General features: G+C 42.5%; 1 protein-coding gene across 2 annotated transcripts in view; it reads left to right on the top strand.

The window, feature by feature from the left end:
- Positions 1-19,870, top strand: part of CACHD1 (cache domain containing 1) — a 210,530-nt gene that overhangs the window by 179,018 nt on the left and 11,642 nt on the right. Inside the window, exons 16-25 of one of the 2 annotated variants that reach the window (XM_030572407.1) lie at positions 139-249; positions 8,683-8,805; positions 11,312-11,411; positions 11,544-11,660; positions 13,559-13,719; positions 15,396-15,482; positions 15,706-15,822; positions 16,918-17,069; positions 17,267-17,428; positions 18,479-18,556. In XM_030572407.1, coding sequence (XP_030428267.1) covers positions 139-249; positions 8,683-8,805; positions 11,312-11,411; positions 11,544-11,660; positions 13,559-13,719; positions 15,396-15,482; positions 15,706-15,822; positions 16,918-17,069; positions 17,267-17,428; positions 18,479-18,556 — 1,208 coding nt within the window. The remainder of the gene's footprint in view (positions 1-138; positions 250-8,682; positions 8,806-11,311; positions 11,412-11,543; positions 11,661-13,558; positions 13,720-15,395; positions 15,483-15,705; positions 15,823-16,917; positions 17,070-17,266; positions 17,429-18,478; positions 18,557-19,870) is intronic. The other variant, XM_030572408.1, reaches the window with a different exon arrangement.

The following is a 19,870-nucleotide window of genomic DNA, read 5'->3' as shown; positions in this document are numbered from 1 at the left end:
CAATGCGGTGAACAGTCTCTTTGACGTCAGTAGTGCTGCTTATAGGGCATTCAGTTAAATACTTGTGTAAGCCTCATTGTTTACATTTCAAATGACTGGTTTTCATTCATAAATAATGCTTGGTTTGGTCTTTACTAGGTACTTGCATGCAGTGGCTAATCCGGGGCTAATAACTTTCACTGGTCCCTATTTAGATGTTGGAGGAGCTGGCTATGTTGTTACAATCAGCCACACTGTTCATTCTTCAAGGTAAAATTTCATTTTGAATATTTGATCAATCCAAAAATCTTTGAATTAACTTGTAAAGATTTTATCTGTGTTTAATTATTTTTGCTAGCGCCCCAGTAGGCCAGGTGCTTCCCAATGGGAGCAGGCACGATGCTCGTTCTAAAAGAGCCTTCAGTAAAATGGAAAGAATATACACAGATGCAGGGGAAACATCCAATTGAAGCTCTGTTTCTGGAAAAGCCATTCTGGGGGAGAGTTGCACAGATTGGTCTTTTGGAGGTTTATGAAAGCTTGAGTTATAAGACCAATTTCCCAAAAGGTTTGTTGTGCCTGAATGTGATTATGGGTGAATGGGAGTAGAGTTTTGATGTATATAAAATGTAGATATGAAAAAAATGCCCCTTGAAACAAGAATTTTGGTGTATGTGCCCTCCCCTCCTTGCAGCTGCTAGCCTTGTGTTATGCCGCTAGCTTTTTGTTGAGGATTTTTAGAAAATAAGCCCATCTTCTAGTTAAACTTCTTCTGTGTATGTTTGACTGCATCCTTCCTCCTCTACTTGAAGGAGAAACTTTATCTTGTTTCATGTGTGTTCTTTCTCTAAATCAGGGGTCGGCAACCTTCAGCAGCTCCCAGTGGCTGCGGTTTGCTACTCCTGGCAGCACCGACTATAGGCACCAGCGTCCGAAGCATGTGCTTTTCAAGGGACAGCACTCCGGCCCTGGTTCATGGCCAATGGGAGCTGTGGGAAGCGGCTCATGTCCCTGTGGCTCGCGCTGCTTCCTGCAGCTCCCATTGGCTGGGAATGATCAACCACGGCCAATGGGAGCTGCAGGGGGCCGTGCCTGCGAATGATCAATGTAAAAAAATGTCTCGCCGCCCGCCAGTGGATTACCCTGATGGGCTGTGTGCCGAAGGTTGCGACCCCTGCTCTAAGTGGTACTCATGTTAGATCTATTTTTTCCAGTATAGTCTTAAGAAATGCACACTTTCTCAGTTGGTCACTTACACACACACTCTCTCTCTCCCTCTCTCTTCTATATATTAATAACCTCCTCTTTTTCTATCCCCTCCTCTGCACAAGACAACCAAGTATATGCCATGTATATCCCAGCATACAATTTTTAATTTCCTTGAGACAACATTCTTCTCTTAATAAGGTCTAATGAAGAAAAATTAATGTTGAGCCAGACTGTGGCTATCAGTCAGCGGTTCCATTGAGCAGGACTGGCACAACGCCTTCTGGAACACAGGGGAAGCATGCAATGCCCTTAGAAGATGGTTCAATATACACTCCTCTCTGTACACAGCCAGTTCCCTACACCATTGTTCCCATTTTGGGGAGTCTTGTGCCATTGGTGGTGAGAGACCCGTACAACCCTTGCACTCACTGGGCTGTGCGCAGTTTTCCACCCCTAATCAGGAGAGCAGGGAAGTTAGGGGAGGGTAGCTTCCACTAACCTCCTCGGCTGCCTGTGTACCTATGCATGCTCTATGCATGAGAGCAGCTTTGTTAGTTTTCATAGTAAATGTCATGGCATATCGGTCATGGACTATATTCTGGGTCAAAGGAAATAGAGCAGCCAGATTTCACACAAATTTTAAACTGCAATTTGCATGTTGGGAGATTATATCTGTGTCCCCCTGAACTTCTTAGCATGTTACACTGTCAGCTTTCGGCCCCTTCACTATCTGGGAGCATAATTCGTATAGCCCCTTGGAAAGCTTCTGCTCTTCTAATTAGCTTTGCATCTAACATGGCTATGTGTGTTTCTAAAATGAGAATGTTCTCCTCTTCCCTCATTGCTTCAATTCCGGTATATTTTCAGATCCTCATAGCTTGAGTTATTTATTTACAATATCATCTTAAGTCGGGTCTGTCTTATGGGTACCGATGTGAGCAATGCTGTGTCTGTACCCAGACTTTGGTCTGTGAAGCAGTTACGGGGGGTCTGGAGAAGGAGCAGGAAAGCCTGTGCCATGGGAGAAGAGAAGGGCAGCGGGAAGCAGCAGAGACGGGAACAGAACAGAACAGATAGGAGAGGAAGATGAGATAGCCAAATACACTGATTAACTTTTTCCTCAATTTCCTGAAATTACTGTTCCATGTAAGTAATTGCTGTATTTGCCATAGTGATGTTACAGTCGTAATTGGGAGGGGAGGTAATTTGCACATTTGCAAATGGGGAAGGTAGGGCCGTAAGACACTTTGAGGGTATATCAAACTCAGGCTAACCCCCTTTCGGGCTAACACCTAATGCCCCTTCCATCTACACACAAATTGTGCTGACCCAGGACCCCATGTAGATGGAAGGTCTGAGTCAAGCCGGGTCTCAGCATTCAAGTTCTGTTGCTTTGCTTTGCTGTACAGACTCATGCTCTAAGAGTCTGCCAAAAGTACCCACAGGCTGACTTTCTTTGTCCTCCAGACAGTCAAGTTTTCCTACACTGCACCACAACGGGCTAGAGCGGCCACATTTTGGGAGGGTATATGGGTGGGATATGAGTGGCCAGACTCCGGCCCACATCATTCAGTGTGGATGCTGGAGCCCCAGATTGGGACCCAAGGTTCAGCAATTCCTGATCTGGGGTTTCAAATGAGTGTTAGATGCTCAAGCCCTAGATTAACAAAACCAGGGTCTGCTAACTCAAGCTCTACTAAATCTGAGTTTACGTTGCAATGTAAACATACCCTGAATTTCTCTATATGAAATGTTGAGAGCCTGTGCCATTCAAAACTTAGAGCTTAGCCATTTTGTGCTAGAACGTCCAAAAATTTATTTGTTTATATGGGAAGAAACTGTACATCCCAGCCTCTACATGCACAGACAGGAAATAAATCAAAACAAAAGAGCCATCCCCACTTCTGGAACAACACACCACCATAGCTATAAATACCATCCTGATGTAGGAAAATACATTTTGCGTATTGCTGATTCTTCTATGACTAAAAAAAAAAAAAAAAAAGTTAATGTAGGGCCTCCCATTTTAAGAAAACATTCAGTGTGTTTCACTTCGATTCTGAGTTGACATTCATTGCTGCATGTCTTCTGTCCTTACTGTCAAGAGACTCTGAGGAGAGGGATGAGGTTTTAAATATAAAACCTTTTCACATGTTGAAGTGATCCTTTGTGATTCAGAGATTAGATGGTTTAAAATAATTTGTCTTCAGGCCAGACATCCAAACAAACGATGAGATTCCATCAGATTAGGGTATACAATCCTTAGAGTTCAGTTTTCACTTCTATAGCATACTTCATATTGAACACCTTCTTAATATTCCTGCTTGGAGACACTGTCTTATTTCAGAGATACATATTAGCCACTCAGTTTGGTTTGTATGAGGAATCTGTTCCAGCGTTTTCATTGGTGAGCCATCTGGTATACACACTCCAGCTAACATCCCAGCAGGAAGAACTTGGTTTCTAGCATTGCTCTGCTAAATAGTTCACTTGGCCAGCTCTGAGCTGGGGACATTAGTGGCAGTGCTGTTTCTAAACACTAAAATATTGAGGGCTGCTTTTAGTTTTTCTACGGAAATATGTAGACTTTGTTTGATCTTTCCCACAGCAAAACGTCTGTCTGTTGTCCTTTGCAGGAGCATCAGTCAGGGTTACGTAACTATGTGGCGCTTTTCACATAGGGAATCATTTAAGAGAATAAGAGCTTCTTCTATGAGGACGAAAATGTACTGGCGCTTTGTGGTGATATATTAATTTTTTATTTTTTATTCTGTTTTGTTTAATAAGAGACAGTTCAGATCATTTCAGGGAGACTTATATAGTTGTCATTGAGGCTCCAAGTATTGCTTGATCTAAAGGATATTGTCCCCTGGGGTAAGCCCCCAAATTAGGTTTTGTGTTTAAAAAAAACATTCCAAAGGCCTAATGTTTTCATTAGAAACAGCTATTCAGATTAAAACAGTTCCTGCTGCTGTTTGGGACCTAATATTACGGCATTATGTTACCAGGAAGTGAAATTGCAAAGAGACCTATAAAGAAAAGTGAAACTGATCAATAAATTTTCATTGTTCAAGCTGAATGAAATATCCCAAGAAAATAAACAGCAGCAGCGAGAAGTAAGATGTTTTCATTGTAATAATCTAAATTGTAATTAATAACAAGTTAATTTCCTCTTTCAAATATAATTTTTCACTTGATTGTGCCTCTTAACATCTTTCTTGCTCTCAGCCAATGTGATCATCTTGTTCATCCCTTGCCCAATGCACAATACTTGAACAACTTCTGTTGATGTTTGATGTCATCAGAATACATCAATGAAATGACTGTTTCTCTCTTGTTCCTATTATATACGGCATAGTATTTGCTTCCAAAGGTTGGGAAAAAGACAATCCATGCACAAAATAATGTTTTTTCTAATACAGAATATATCAGATAATTGGAAGGGATTAGTGCCCAAAAGTTGAGTTAAAATAATACTTTTAGAAGCCTTTTGTAGGGCTTTTACAGAGAGAGAGAGAGAGAGAGAGAGAGAGAGGACATCTTCAGGACATTATAGTTCTCCTTCTTGTTATATAGAACCAAATATGTTTGTATTACATTGGAATCCTTTCTCCCTGAAATTTTTTAAGATAAGAACAGATTTAATTTAATGTATCTATTAAAAGACTTTATGCTTGAACTGTCCAAAGGGATTTTTAGGTAAAATATAGCTATGGACAAAAAGTCTTAATTAGTGCTGTCGCTGGGAAGATATTTCATCATTATTTACCTTTATAGGATTAAACTTCAAGAACTAAGTTACAAAACCATCCTCTGAAGTGCCACTAGTAACGTTTTTGAGACTGCAAACCAGTCTTTACACACTCTGTGTTCTGTAATGTCTACCTGACTTGCACATTTAAATAGATATGACCTCATGTTTCTGTGGATTTTTGCCCTCACAAAATTAAAGGCACAATTTTTGTGCGGCTCAGTTTTGTGCAGGGATCAGTTTTAGGATTGACTGACTGAAATTATGGACCTCAGTGCATAGATTGTGGAACAACATGAGCATTATCACTTCATCAGGCCAGCGTTCTTTTAGATGGGTGGAGTCATAGCACAGACAGGTTTCTTTAGTCCACTAGAGCTGATGGATCTGCTTTTTCTTTGTGTGCAAAATCATCAGCTGGTCAGCATTTGGAATATTGTCAAAGAAGCCCCTGCTGCATCGTGAGGCCAGCTGTTCAGTTCCAGTGGCTGGTGTATCTATGCATTTTCATTTTTGATTCTATCTTCACAAATGAAATTCCTTTTAAAAGAAGTTTCAAAATAGTATTAAATTAAATAGGTCTATTCTCCCATTAATATATAGGGTTCTTAGAAGGGAAACAGGCATTAACATAATGTCTAGTGAGTGGGTATACAGCAGTAGTCTCCAAACTTTTCAGAGTCACACACCCCTTAACACCCAGTCCAGGAGCCAGGACTGGAATTGCTCTCGGTGGGGGGAGATGCGGACAGGGGTTAGAGGGCTGAGGGCAGATCTGGAGCCAGGGCCAGGAGCAGGGCAAGGGCTGGGTGCGTGCCCTGTCTGGGTGCGAGGCCAGGAGCCAGAGCCATGACTGGGGGCAGGGCTAAAGCAGAGTTAAGAGCAGAACAGGGCAGGGTGGTGCTCCCTTCCTGCAACCCATGGGGGCTGGCCCAGACCCTGCTGTGCCCGCTTTCAGAACATTCCTCCACACCCCTCATAGGGGGGCATGCCCCACAGTTTGGGAGACTCTGGTATACAGTATCCCAAAGAAGAGGGTACCTTCTTCCTGTCACACACACTCATGATGCTCCTAGGAGGAGGCCCTGCCAAACCAGACAGCTGCATGGGGTTTTGAGGGTTAAATCCTGGAAGAGTGTGGAGGTGCGAAGAAGTTCATGTCCCATCTAGAAGAGCCTGGGCTCTGGGACGTTTATAGGGAGCATCTAGGCTACTCTGCCGAAAAAGGACGAAGGATTTGCCAGGACAGGGAGCTTTGGAAACACGAGTGATGTCATAAGATATGATGTTCTCTTTGTTGTTTTGTTTTGGAGTTAGGGTGACCAGATGTCCTGATTTTATAGGGACAGTCCCAATATTTGGGGCTTTTCATACTTGCTATCTGGTCACCCTATATGGAGTTCGCAGGCTCTTATCCTGCTTAAAGGGAACGTTGCTGGAGATTTTGCTGGTTTGGGCTCTTTTAGTGGAACAAGAACCTTCTAAACAAACCAGAACCCTAAGAAAGCATATTGTTTTGTTGTGAACCTTCTAACCGGCCCCCAGTCTCTGGCCATGAGCACTCTTGGGAGTACTGCACAGTTAATGGAAAAAACAGCACGGGTGGGAAAATAAAAGCAAATGATTGAGGAATAGGAGAGCTTTCCAGCACTGTTGTGAAAAATGCTTTGGCATATGTGCTCTAAGATGGTGTTTTGTAGGTCTTTGAAGTGTCAGTTGCTACGGTAACCATGTGTATTCTTGAGCTGCTGAGCAAAATAGGGACACTAGCAGACCTCCACATATGGACAGGATACTATAATGCGCAGCAGCTGCTGCTGCTGCTCTTAATCATCCACAAAAACTGAAGATCCTGCTTTGTTCCTGAATGTGAATTTTCATGACTTTTCCAAGTGCGGTTTCTCTGTGCTGGAAAATTACATTGAGGCAGAACACGTTAACTAACATGATTTTACATGCAATTTAGCCCTCAATATATGTCTATCATCATGTCATCTTGATAGGATGTTAAACATGGCAGTCTTTGTCTGCGAGGAATGTTTAGTATAGTATTAACTATATTTTCAGCCCCTAATGTGCTTGTACATGAACCATTTTTTTGCCAGCTGACTGAGGTTTGTAGTCACATGTCAGTGGCGTAAAAGCCAGAGGTGTGAACTGTCCTATACAGAAAGGAGGTTTTGAAGAACTGCAGAAAACGGTTTTTTAAAAAAAAAAGTGTGAAAGGCCTTGGCTACACTGGCGCTTTACAGCGCTGCAACTTTCACGCTCAGGGGTGTGAAAAAAACACCCCCCTGAGCGCTGCAAGATACAGCGCTGTAAAGCCTCAGTGTAATCAGTGCCGGAATGCTGGGAGCGCGGCTCCCAGCGCTGCACGCTACACCCGTAGAGGATGTGGTTTACGTGCAGCGCTGGGAGAACTCTCTCCCAGCGCTGGCACTGCAACCACACTCACACTTCAAAGCGCTGCCGCGGCAGCTCTTTGAAATTTCAAGTGTAGCCATGCTCAAAGATGGTGTCATTTGTGTTCTACTCTCTGCTTTGTAGCTTCCAATCTATTTGAAGTAATAAACATTATGACCAGAAGGGGGCAACCTCTCTTTGTCAGAGAAGATTACACTTTAAAGAGTTTAAACTATATAAGTAATAAAGGCAAAGCTTTAGATTAAGAATAAAAACAAATTCCATCACCACCACCACCACCTGGAGATTTCACATAATCTGAAGAGGGGCTTCGTGTTCCCTTTGGCATGGTAGAAGAGTGAGTAAAAAGCCATAAAAATCGTAATAAGCAGAAAGTCTGCAGGCCACTCTGGTCCCTAGAAGCTGAAAAGATTCTTTAAGCAGCATCCTGCCCCAGGAAGCAGGTATTGCTCTGTAACTGGTGCTGAGCATAAGGGGGGCTGTGAACTGTGGTGATGCCAGGGGAGGAGGGTGTTCTTTTCTTTTTTGTTTAGGGTATTTTTAACCCTAACTTACATTGTTATATGTGTAATGAAAGTGAATATCTGTTGGCCCCTTAAATTACCTGCTTAGATCACTTCACCATGTTTGAGCCTTTCATCTCGCTTTCCAGCAAAAAATTACTCTGGAATAATGAAGACCAGATCTTCTGGTATAAGGGAATGCAGTGGAAAATGAGTCTTTCTGGTATCTGAGGCTTTCTTCTCTACAGACTCTTGCTACAGAAAGAGTGCAAGTGATGTGCTCAAGCAAAACATCTGGAAGAAGGACTCTCATTCTTACTGTGCTCTCTGCTATGCAAGGGGTACAAGCTGAATCACTAAGGAAATACTGGGTGGGCTGTATATCAGTGAGATAAAATGCAGGGAGATAACTTTGGGTTTCTTCAGCACTCAGCCAGGATCCTGTTCCATTGTGGGATATACCCAGGTTTAACACCTTAACTGGTAAAGGTAAAACCTAGGTGGGAGCATTTTGTTCACCTGGACCAGCAATTGCATGTTAAAATACAACTGTCCTGTCCACAGTGGGCTTCAAAATATGTTAGGTAAAACATTTCAGCAAATGTGTTTTATAAAATACCTTTTATCCTAAGCTAGATAAGCCTGAAAAGGGTATGAGCTACACTTCTTACACTTGAGCCTGTGTGGGTGCATTTACATGCTTGGGGGGTTGGATGCCTGTCTGTATTTACTTCATATCAAACTCAGTAATCTAAATTATTTTGAATGCTCAGTTATTCATATAGTCCTCCAACCTGCTTCTCTTTTTCTATTTAGTGCACAAATGTCGTCAGGACATTCTGTGGCTGTGATGGGCATTGACTTTACTCTAAGGTACTTCTATAAGGTTCTAATGGACTTGCTACCAGTTTGCAACCAAGATGGAGGAAACAAAATAAGGTATACCTTTGGGTTACTGAGTTAACTTTAGTCTTACCTTTCATGTGGTATATCTTCAAACTTTCTGTTCCTTGCTCTGGCTCACGCTCCTGTATTGCAATCTGCAGTCATTATCCTCATCAGGACAATCTGGACTCTTGATATCCAACATTGAACGTATATGAACAATCAATAAAATATAAAAAGGGGAAATAATTCATTCTTTCTTGTATTATTCAGGCTTAATACAAATGCCCATAAATCCATTATAAGATGAACACAGCTTCCATTCATTCCGTTACTCGTCGTTATCCTGGAGTATTTTTAGGTACTTAACTGGTGACACTGACAGTATGAAAGAACAAAGTTTGTTTACATATGAAAATCACACAATCCGCTTAATTGATTTGAAGCATAAATATTAAGCACTATTTTGTTTAAGTTGTCACATCAAATAAGTAATACTACAAATGTAGTGTAATATGCCTGGTCTCATTTTTGGTTCATAATTTTAACTTGGCGTGGCCCACACATGCCTGAGTGTTTCATTTTCCCCTTGGCCTTCCACTGAAGACTCTCACTATGAAAATCCTCTGTATTATGGCTAGAGTAGCTTGATAAAGTATTTTTGGAATGCTTAAAAGGAGATCTTGAATTAAGGTAAAAATGTATGTGACACCTGTTTTTATGTTTTTGTGGTATATAAAAAAGGCTTGTCAGGGATTTTGCTTTGGGATTTTTTGTTTTGTTTTCACTTTTGTTTTTATCAAAAACAAATAGTAATAAAAGGGATGGGTGCTTCCTTTTTTTCAACTTTACAATATCATGAATATCAAGTCTTGGGTTATGTACTTTGCTGTAACTCTCCATCACAGGACACAGAATTGGGTGCTCTCAGCCCTGGAAAGCGCTATGATGTTGAATCTGTTCTGGGTTTTTTTCAGAGCATATCTTCCAAGTGTTTGTCAGGGATTTGATTTTAAAATGATGTCCTCAAAGCCAGACCAAAGAAAACCCAACCCCAAACAGTCAGACTGAACAGTGTGAATAAAAATAATTTCCCATCTCCAGTCAATCAGGATACATCCCATGGTTTTTGTGATCATAAGTCTACTAGTTCACGAGTTGTCTATGACATCTTCCAGGAGAAACAGCAGACAAGACCTGAATTTCTAATGTAAAAACAAAAGTTGGGTAGGAAAAAAATTCTGTTAACTTTTCATGCCTCCTCCTTATATTGTCAATGGTACAACCCTATCTGTTTTTTTGTGCAGGTTATCTTTAACATTATGTATGTGGGGTTTTTTTACATTTGGGTGATACAGTCAGGACTTTACACTGTACATGCAGTTGTGGGAACTGTACACTTGTAAAGCATCTCCTGCAGTTTCTCATAGCCCCAGGCAGGAGGCGGGGGATTCATGCACAGCTGCAGGACCCAGCCAAAGCTATGGTTAAGCTGGGGGACTTTAGCTCTACTCCTGCTGAGTTCTTCAGGAGCATTAAGTGGCCTACATTAACCTCTTCCAGTTTCCTTTCTGTGGCCACACATTCTCTTGATCTTTGCACAAACTAAGCCCTCTCCCTAGGATATCTGCTCCTTTGCCTTCCCCTTAGCACTCCGTTCTGTGTCTATGGTAACAGAAAGAGGGCGGGAGGCAGGCTTGCTGTGCAGAGGGACTGCCAGTGAGGGAAAGGCCTTGCAAGGAGAAGGAAGTCTAGTCTCTGCAGAGCCAGAGAGGGAAGGAAACAGTGAGAAAAGGGTTGACATTGGTGGCTGGGGAAAAGAGAGTGACAGGAAAGGGACATGGGAGAGAAGGAAAATAAGATATTTGCCCTTCTGTAAGCCCTTTTATCAGAGGATCTCATAGTGCTTTATGAACATTATGGAATCACGTTTCCCAACACCTCACTTTACAGGTGGAGGGGCAAAGGCACAGATTACATGCTTTCCCCAAAGTCACCCTGGAAGAGCTGGGAATAGGAAGGGAAGTGGTGTGTGAATTAGGAGTTTGATGGAGATTCACATTTTCATAAGAATATTAAGTGGAGTGACTTCCCCCCCCAATTAAAATGAAACTAAAAACTTGACATTACTTTAAAGGGAAAATGTCTGGTGGAAAATTATAGGAGAGTCTTTACATTTGTTATTATTAGCATTTCAGGCTAAGCAGTTAGAACTGCTAAAATCTGTTGTTTTTCACCATTTATGCTATTGGTTTACTTCATGCATGTTTCGCAAATTAGACAATGGAAATAAAATAAGTGGTCTCATTTCTGTGTCCAGTCAATTCCACCTTCAAATTCTCAAGTACTAGTACAGTGCTGCAATACCATTTGGTTTGTAAACTTCAGAGAAATATTGATAAGTTCTTTGAAAAACTATTTCCATTGAATTTTTAACAGACTTTTTTTGTATTGGACAGAGTTTTTGTTCAGGCTTCTTTTTACAACCATATTTAACCTACCCATTTCTTTAAAACATAAAGAAACCTCATGAATAATACATTTTGTTTATATTGGGCAGGTGCTTTATTATGGAGGATAGAGGGTATCTCGTGGCACACCCAACTCTCATTGATCCTAAAGGTCATGCTCCGGTAGAACAGCAGCATATTACACACAAGGTTTGGCTAAATCCTGTCTTTTTTTTTCTTCCCTCTTTTTTGAAAGATTACAGAATGTACTGAAGTCACTTTTTATGTTTTGTTTTGTTTTGTTTTGTTTTTATAAGTAAAATTCTGTTGTTGTCTTCTTAGGAACCTTTGGTAGCAAATGACATTCTAAACCACCCAAACTTCGTGAAGAAAAACCTCTGCAATAGTTTCAGTGACAGAACAGTTCAGAGGTTTTATAAATTTAACACTAGCCTAGTGGTAGGTATTGTTTGTTTTCCTGTTTTACTTGTTGAATGTATTTTGGTTGGGTTGGATTTACTTTGACTGATGCAAAGGTCAGTCAATGTTGATCACCAGGAACAGCAAACGGAGACCCAAAACCAACTCATTGTGAAGGGCAGCGCATGGTGGCCTTGTAGAAACATAAAATCAGTGAGCTAGATTGTACAAACTTTGCTCACGTGAGTGGTGCCAGGGATTATGAATTTGAGTATTTGCCAAACGTTACATAATCTAGGCCTGAAGTGAGATCTGAGAAGTTATTTTTCCCTGTCTTTTTATTAAGGGTAATTTTAAAATATTGGTTTGGATTCTTCTGCAGTGGATCCCAGCTCCTTATGTCCAGTCACCAGCCCTCTCTGTTGTCACAGCCTAGTGCACAGATGGGGTCTTCCTCTTTACTCCTATCTGTCTCATTTGGAGCCTTTTACACTCTTAGCTAGAGAGAAGCTATTAGGTAACAAAATAAAAAACACATCAGCATACATTTAGTATAATTTGTCAAATTGAAGTCTTCTAAAAATCTCAGGTAAAAACGAGTGATCCTGTCTCATATAGAGCTTCCCTCTGTTCTTTATCTTGCAAACAGACTGTAATCTAATATTCTAGTGTTGTTGTAGCTGTGTTGGTTCCAGGATATTAGAGAGACAACATGGGTGAGGTAATGTCTTTTATTGGACGAACTTCTGTTAGTGAAAGAGACACATTGGGCTCTGTGGCACTCAAACGTGTCTCTCTCTCACCCACAGAAGTTGGTCCAATAAAAGAGAGAACCTCGCCCACCTTGTCTATATAACATTCATGATAGCCATATGTTGTTGTGCAGAGTGTACTGACTACAATGTCACAAATCCATCAGTACAAGATGACTGTGGAATAATGTCAAAAACTCTAGGCTCTGTGAGAGAAAGCTGTTGTTTAAACACACTTTTCTAGGGTTATTAGTAAAAGTGTCAAGAAAATTTCTGAAAGCTCAGGCAAGTTAAATGGATCTATGTTAAAACAGGATAGATGTTAACATTTTCCCTACGGTTGAAATGCAAAATGGATTGGGAGTAGAGGGGAGCAGGAGTTTTTTGTTGTAAAGGAAAATGCAGAGGACAGAAAGCAAATTTAGATTGCATTGTGTGAGTCAGAATCGGGAGTGCTTCGGCTTTTCACATAGTTCACAGCTGAAGTATATTTTTATAGTACATGTATCAGCAAGTTGTCAGCAACTTGTGATGTTGCCTGCCAGCCAGAACTGAATCTCTGTGTGAAGGTAACAGGTAATTGTCATCAGGGGCATGTGCAGGAATTTAAATTTCACTGCTTTTGCGGGGGGCACATTCTGTGCCTCCATCACAGCCCCGGGGGCCAGAGGAGCTGTTGGCACTGCAACCGCGCGGGTGCTGTGGCTTCCCACCATGGCCCCAGGGGCCATAGGGACTCTGTGCCCCCACCACTATTGCGGGGGGAGAGGGGAGAGCTGTGCGCTGCTTGCCCCCCACCCCCCTTGTGCATGTCCTTGATTGGTATAATGGAGAAGGGAAGGGAGGAGAGATTTATTTGAATGAAGTATTGTCCACTGTCAGGCAGGGTACTATACTAGAGACCATTATGGCACATCATAATGTTATAAGATAAACAGATGTTGTTAATTTTTAGGGAAGTGCTTTGTCGTCCAGTACTGGCTCAGTTTTGCTCATCTCCCAAGCAGGCTGATGAGTGAATTTGTATGCCTGTTGTCTGAAGAAAAGGCATGCTACATTCATGTTCCCTCATAGTTTTTACTTCAGCTTATGGTTCTTTAAATGTGCTTGGGGAGGAGGAAAGATTTCAACTCACTAGGTAGTATGTTTCCTAATACATCTCTGACATGCCTTGCTTCACCCTAGGGTGATCTGACAAACCTGGTGCATGGCAGCCACTGTTCTAAATACAGACTGACAAGAATACCTGGAACCAATGCCTTTGTTGGAATAGTCAATGAAACTTGTGACTCTCTTGCTTTCTGTGCCTGCAGTATGGTAGACAGGCTCTGTCTGAACTGTCACAGGTAAGAGTGATTTGAAACGAATTGGCAAGTTCAGGTATTGGTTTTTATTTTATTGCAAATGAAGACTGAAAGCACTGGTCATTTTGTAGGCTAAGCTAACATGAACGGTGCAACTCGTATCAGAACAAAACAAATATTGTACCTGTGTAAATAAAATGTACTTTATTTGTAATGAGTAGGGTTATGCTCCTCTTTTATAAGGGTTTGCAGATTTATTAGGCTCTTTTTCATGGTGCACAGTAGTTTAAAAAAAAATGTCATATAAGCCTTCTGGGAGTTTAAGCCATTTTCCCCTCCATTGCTTGGCGTTTGCCAGTGCTCCCTTTTGTTTAATGCTCAGGCAGGTGAATCACTTTGCTTGCAAATCGTTCCACTGAATGGGAGTGCTCATCTGGGGCAAAATCACTCCCAGGGCTGAGTGTTTGCAGAAACAGGACCTTCTTTACAGCCTATTAACACTTGCCTTTGGGTGTGGAATATGATGGGTTGTCACATAGGCGCCAAGCTCACTGCCTTCACACCCTGTCTCTGCAAAGGGATTTGACTACAATAAAAACAATGTGATAAAGCTGCAGAAGAGGGAAGGAGCTCTGTGTGTGATCACCCTGCAGAGCTATGGGTGAGAGAGGAAGAGATTTCTCTGCTTCTTAGCATTCAGGGGCTTGGGAAATGTGCAAAGGAGAGGGCTAGTAGCGCCACAGGTCCATTGGGGATATTCTCTTTATCTGCAACTCAGAACAGGAGCAGAGGAGTTGTTCCACATGGGGGTGGGAGGGTTCCTTTCTCCAAGCTGAGTTCCTAATGCTTAACCTGACTATGAGTTACTAATGGACGGCTCTAGGGATTTTGCTGCCCCAAGCACGGCAGGCAGGCTGCCTCCGGCGGTTTGCCTGCGGAGGGTCCGCTGGTTCATAGATTCATAGATTCTAGGGTCAGAAGGGACCAATGTGATCATCTAGTCTGACCCCCTGCACAAAGCAGGCCACAGAACCCTACCCATCCACTTCTATAACAAACCCCTAACCTATGCCTGAATTATCGAAGTCTTCAAATTGTGGTCTGAAGACCTCAAGCTGCAGAGAATCCACCAGCAAGTGACCCATGCCCCACACTGCAGGGGAAGGCGAAAAACCTCCAGGGCCTCTGCCAATCTGCCCTGGAGGAAAATTCCTTCCCGATCCCAAATATGGCATGCCTGTGAGAGGTCCTCCGAAGCCGCGGGACCAGTGGACCCTCCGCAGGCACACCTGCGGGAGGTCCACCGAAGCTGCACTATCACCGGACCCTCTGCAGGCAAACCGCCGGAGGCAGACTGCTTGCCGCCCTCATGGTGCTGGCAGAGCGCGCCCCGCTGCTTGCCACCCCAAGCATGCCCTGGTTCCTAATGACTCAGCTGCAGCAATCTGCATGGAATTTGGAGAGAAGAGCCCAGGTTGCTGGAGGGTAGATTGTAGAAAAGGCACTAGTAAGTCAGCCAGTGCACAAGAGGCCAGTATGTTAGCTGAAGTTTCAATGTCTTGGTAAATAAATAGTTATCTTAATAAATAGCCAGTTTAGTCTTACAAACTGGGTGTCTGTTCAGTACATGGTATGTAAAACACTGGCTGTATGCTGGGACTAGGATTTGGACTTCAGTTTATATTGATGCAACTGGCCATTTCTTCTTTTTTCTAAAGAATGGAACAAAATGAATGTGAATGCCCTTGTGAATGCCCTCTAGAGGTCAATGAATGTACTGGCAACCTTACCAATGCAGAAAGCAGGTGAGAACAAGTATCTCTAAAACTCGAGTAACATCGTTATTGTGAGTATTAAATTCTGTAACCCTTGAATATGGACTACTTTCTCATGCTACCATATATGCAGGGCCTGGTAGAATAGAGTGATTAAACAGTTGAATTATACTTAGCAAAGTTTAATTTTTTTGATTGGCTGTACTGCAATTCTTTTTTTGTGACATGATCTCAATTATTTTCCTCAATGTAGGAATCCTAGTTGTGAAGTCCACCAGGAACCGATGACATTCACAGCAATTGATCCTAGCCTACAGGATGCTCTTCCACAATGTATTAACACACGGTGTAATCAGAGGCTGGAGAGTGGGTAAAGTGCATTGTTTTCCCTCTCTTAAAATATGTGCAGGGCTTGAAATTATTAGGAGCTGTTATTTATTCTAATACAGACAAATCTTCCCTTGACGCTAAATAAATAAAGTGCTATAAAATTGCAGCCATGTTCCTGATGCCACCATGCAGTAAACTTTCCTGTTTGAATCATCTATCTGCTATTAACAGCATTTGAGAGCCTCAGTGACACCCTGTCTTGACTACATTGAAGTCAATGAAATGCGCCAATGTAAGTGAGGAGAAATGAGCCGTAGAAGGGACAATAAATTCCATGTCTCAGCTAGAGGGGAAGTGCCACAATATTTGCCTACACGGTTTGAGAAGCAGGTGATCTTAAAAGGAGAGTGGTCATAGAAACAATGAGAGTAGACACTGCTTAATCAAGGATTTTTGTCAGCAAAAAATAAACTGTGTGTCACTTAAATGTGATATGAGTGTAGCAGGCTTTGTGGCTCAGGTCATGGCTAGCAAAGATCAGGACCAAATTCTCTGAGGCACTCAGTTTTGTGGAGTGTAGCAGAGCAGGCGGAGTGGCAGGGAGCCAGTTTCAGCTCACTGATTCTCTGCCCCTGACACTGGTTAGAACAGCTTGGGGACTGCTCTGATTTGTGCCAGTTGGCTGTGAGCTCCAAGAAATAGTCCATCAGCTGGATAAAGCCAGAGTGCATCACGCTTCAACCACACCTTCTCAGTGCCCCTCCCAAGCCGAAACACCCCTTTCACTGTGGCATTCGAAGAGAGACAGGACCCAGACGGGGATTCCTTCATGCTGAGAGTGTCTCCAGCCAAGGAGTTTCAGGAGGTCTGCTCTCCCTTAGCATTGCCTAAGTGGTGCAGAAAGAGGAGAGCAGGCCAGTGAATCTGGCCCTTTATGACAAAGCTGCTCTTTCCTCATAGGATTTACCTTGTATAACTTAAACCTTTATGACACTTCTGTAGCCAATCATCAGAGCTGTAAGCCTTTATGGAGGATTTTGGTTCCAAGTTGTCTAGTGACTATGAATATGCTGAGATACATCCAACCGAAAATGATTTTCTTTAAGGTAAAGCCAGTCTTTTTCTTCATTTCCAGGGATTGCTTTGGCGTGTTGGACTGTGAGTGGTGTATGGTGGACAGCGATGGAAAGACCCATCTGGATAAATCCTACTGCGCACCTCAGAAGGAATGCTTTGGTGGCATTGTGGGAGCTAAAAGCCCTTATGTGGATGACATAGGTGCGATAGGTAATTCTGGTTTTTTAATGAGGATATATATTTAACTGTTAAACTGCCAGTATTTTGTTGCATACACCATCAATGTAGGTGCACAAAAGTCATGTGCTGAAGCCTTGAGTTTATTTTAATGTTCTAGAAATGCTGATTTAAACTTTTTTGCAACATATTTATGCTCTGTTTTTTTATTGGTTTTGGGGTTTTTTAAGGAGATGAGGTGGTCACTTTGAACATGATAAAAAGTGCTCCGGTTGGTCCTGTAGCTGGAGGTATTATGGGATGCATCATGGTGCTCGTTCTGGCAGTATACGCGTATCGTCACCAGATCCACCGTAGGAGTCACCAGCACATGTCACCTCTTGCTGCACAGGGTGAGCTGATAAGTTGTGAGGGAGATACTAGCAGTGAGGATAAAAAGCCAGCTGTTTCATACATTCTTCTGCCTAGTTTCAAAGATCATTTTTTGGTTTATCCTTTGGGAATCCTTTATTCTTCTTTTCTGATTCCTATTTTATCTCCCACTCCCCTCCTTACATAACTGATGTACTTACTGTCCAATGTACTTGTGTACCACTGCCCTCTGCTGGGTACAGAGCTAGACTTGCTGTCTCCTTGGGAAGACCTGGACAAAAAATGCTAAAACAAGTCTCAGGATGCTATGGATATAACTTTCCTAGAGCTAAAGCAGTAAACCCAGCTTAATACCAGTCCTGTAACTTCTGAATAGTAGATTGTTTTCTAGCAAGTAATAGTGCTGTTGCCAGCAGTTTATTAGAATTACAATATTCAAAATGCTTCCTCCGAGGCTGCTTTTTGGTTGTATCTTTTCTCCCTCACTGGCACTCTGAGAGAAATTCATCATTGTGGCATCTTTTACTTACAAAAGGAAGGGATGAAGGGCAAAATTATTATTATTTATTTGTCATACACTAATACTAAAAAAGGCTCCAACTAAAACTGGGACTCTGTTGTACTAGACACTGTACCAATAATGAGAGGCAGGGCAATCCGGTTTGCAGTCTAAGTAGTCAACCAGACAAAGTGTGGTAGGGGAAACAGAGGCATGGGAAGGAGAAGTGATTTGCCCAAGTCTCAGAGCTGAGAATAAAACCCAGGTCTCCTGAGTCCCTGTCCAGGACTTTATCCACTGGACCATACTGACTCAGTCTGAGCCTGTTCACTAAACTTTCTGCATCACTCAAGCCAGTTCCTTTCAAGGGTACCTAGCATATTCTCTTCCTGGTATGTCTCGTCCCCAGCCAGCCCCAAAACAAGGATTCCCAAGCCCATTCCCAAAGCATAGTACTCCAGCACGATAATGCAGAGTGTTTCCACCACTCCACCAGGCTGACAGTTGTTAATAAGAGAGAAAATTTGGATCAACCTAACAGTTGCATTTTTCTGTTTGTAACGGTGTGTAGAAATGTCAGTGCGTATGTCCAACCTGGAGAATGATAGGGATGAGAGAGATGATGACAGCCATGAAGACAGAGGAATCAGTAAGTGCTGAGCTGTGTCACTGTAAAATGTGCCAGTATTAGGCTCAGGATTCGCGAGCTTCTTGCTTGGGCTTGCTGTAGTGTGGAGGGTTTTTCATTTCTCTTAACACCTTGATATGACAGTGTGAGCTTTGCTCTGGAAATAACAGGGCCAAAGTATTAAATGACCTAGTTTGTAACCCTTACTGTCCTTCAGTCTCACCTCAAAAAATATTCTTAGTTTTGGGCCATATAGTGCCCACTGGTGTACAGTGGGAGCTTGCCTGTTCTGCCACATATTGCAGCGTGGCAAGCTCTCATAGAATCAGAGAAGATTAGGGTTGGACGATTGCTCAAAGCAGGACCAACCCCAGCTAAATCATCCCAGCCAGAGCTTTGTCAAGCCGGGTCTTAAAAACCTCTAAGGATGGAGATTCCACCACCACCTTAGGTAACCCATTCCAGTGCTTCACCACCCTCCTAGTGAAACAGTGTTTCCTAATATCCAACCTAGACCTCCCCCATTGCAACTTGAGATCATTGCTCCTTGTTCTGTCATCTGCCACCATTGAGAACAGCCGAGCTCCATCCTCTTTGGAACCCTGTCTTCAGGTAGTTGAAAGCTGCTATTAAATCCCCCCTCACCCTTCTCTTCTGCAGACTAAATAAGCCCAGTTCCCTCAGTCTCTCCTCATAAGTCATTTGCCCCAGTCCCCTCATTATTTCTGTTGCCCTCCGCTGGACTCTCTTCAATGTGTCCACATCCTTTCTGTAGTGGGGGGCCCCCCTCTGTGACCCAACCAGCTCTGGGAATGGCTTTTAGAATGCTGAGGGACTGCAGTTATGACTGCATGGGATGTGTAAGCTTCTGCCCATGAGCAGCCTTGGAAGGGGTAGGCACAATCTGGCCCTTTAATTCCTAGCTTCAGTTCAGCAAGAATGTTAAATGAAAAATCAATAAATCCTGTTTTCACTTAGTTCTTTGCTGTTCTGTTATGACTGTACTACTGTATATAATAATTCTACTGTATAGTGATGGGCCCAAGGCCGCTGGATTTTGGGAGAGATCAGAATTTCCCATGTGGCCCTGTCCTTAAAATGAGTTGAATCAAAATTCAAGATCTGAACAACGTCAAGGATTCAAAAACCAGGGCTGGATCTGAGTTATGCATCTTGTATCCATTGATACTAACATAGCTCATGTGAGTCTGTCTTGCTTTTCAGTTTAAATGTTTGCAGGCTTTAGATGCCTCCTAGGTCTCTGTGTTCTAGTATTGCTACAGGGAACCTTCAAAACATTCATTAATCAAAGCAGACAGTGGGGTAAATCAGATT

The sequence above is a fragment of the Gopherus evgoodei genome, chromosome 8 (genome assembly GCF_007399415.2).
Source record: "Gopherus evgoodei ecotype Sinaloan lineage chromosome 8, rGopEvg1_v1.p, whole genome shotgun sequence".
NCBI classification, from domain to species: Eukaryota; Metazoa; Chordata; order Testudines; family Testudinidae; genus Gopherus; species Gopherus evgoodei.
Note: the sequence above shows the minus strand (reverse complement) of the source record. Positions and strands in the feature narration are given on the sequence as shown.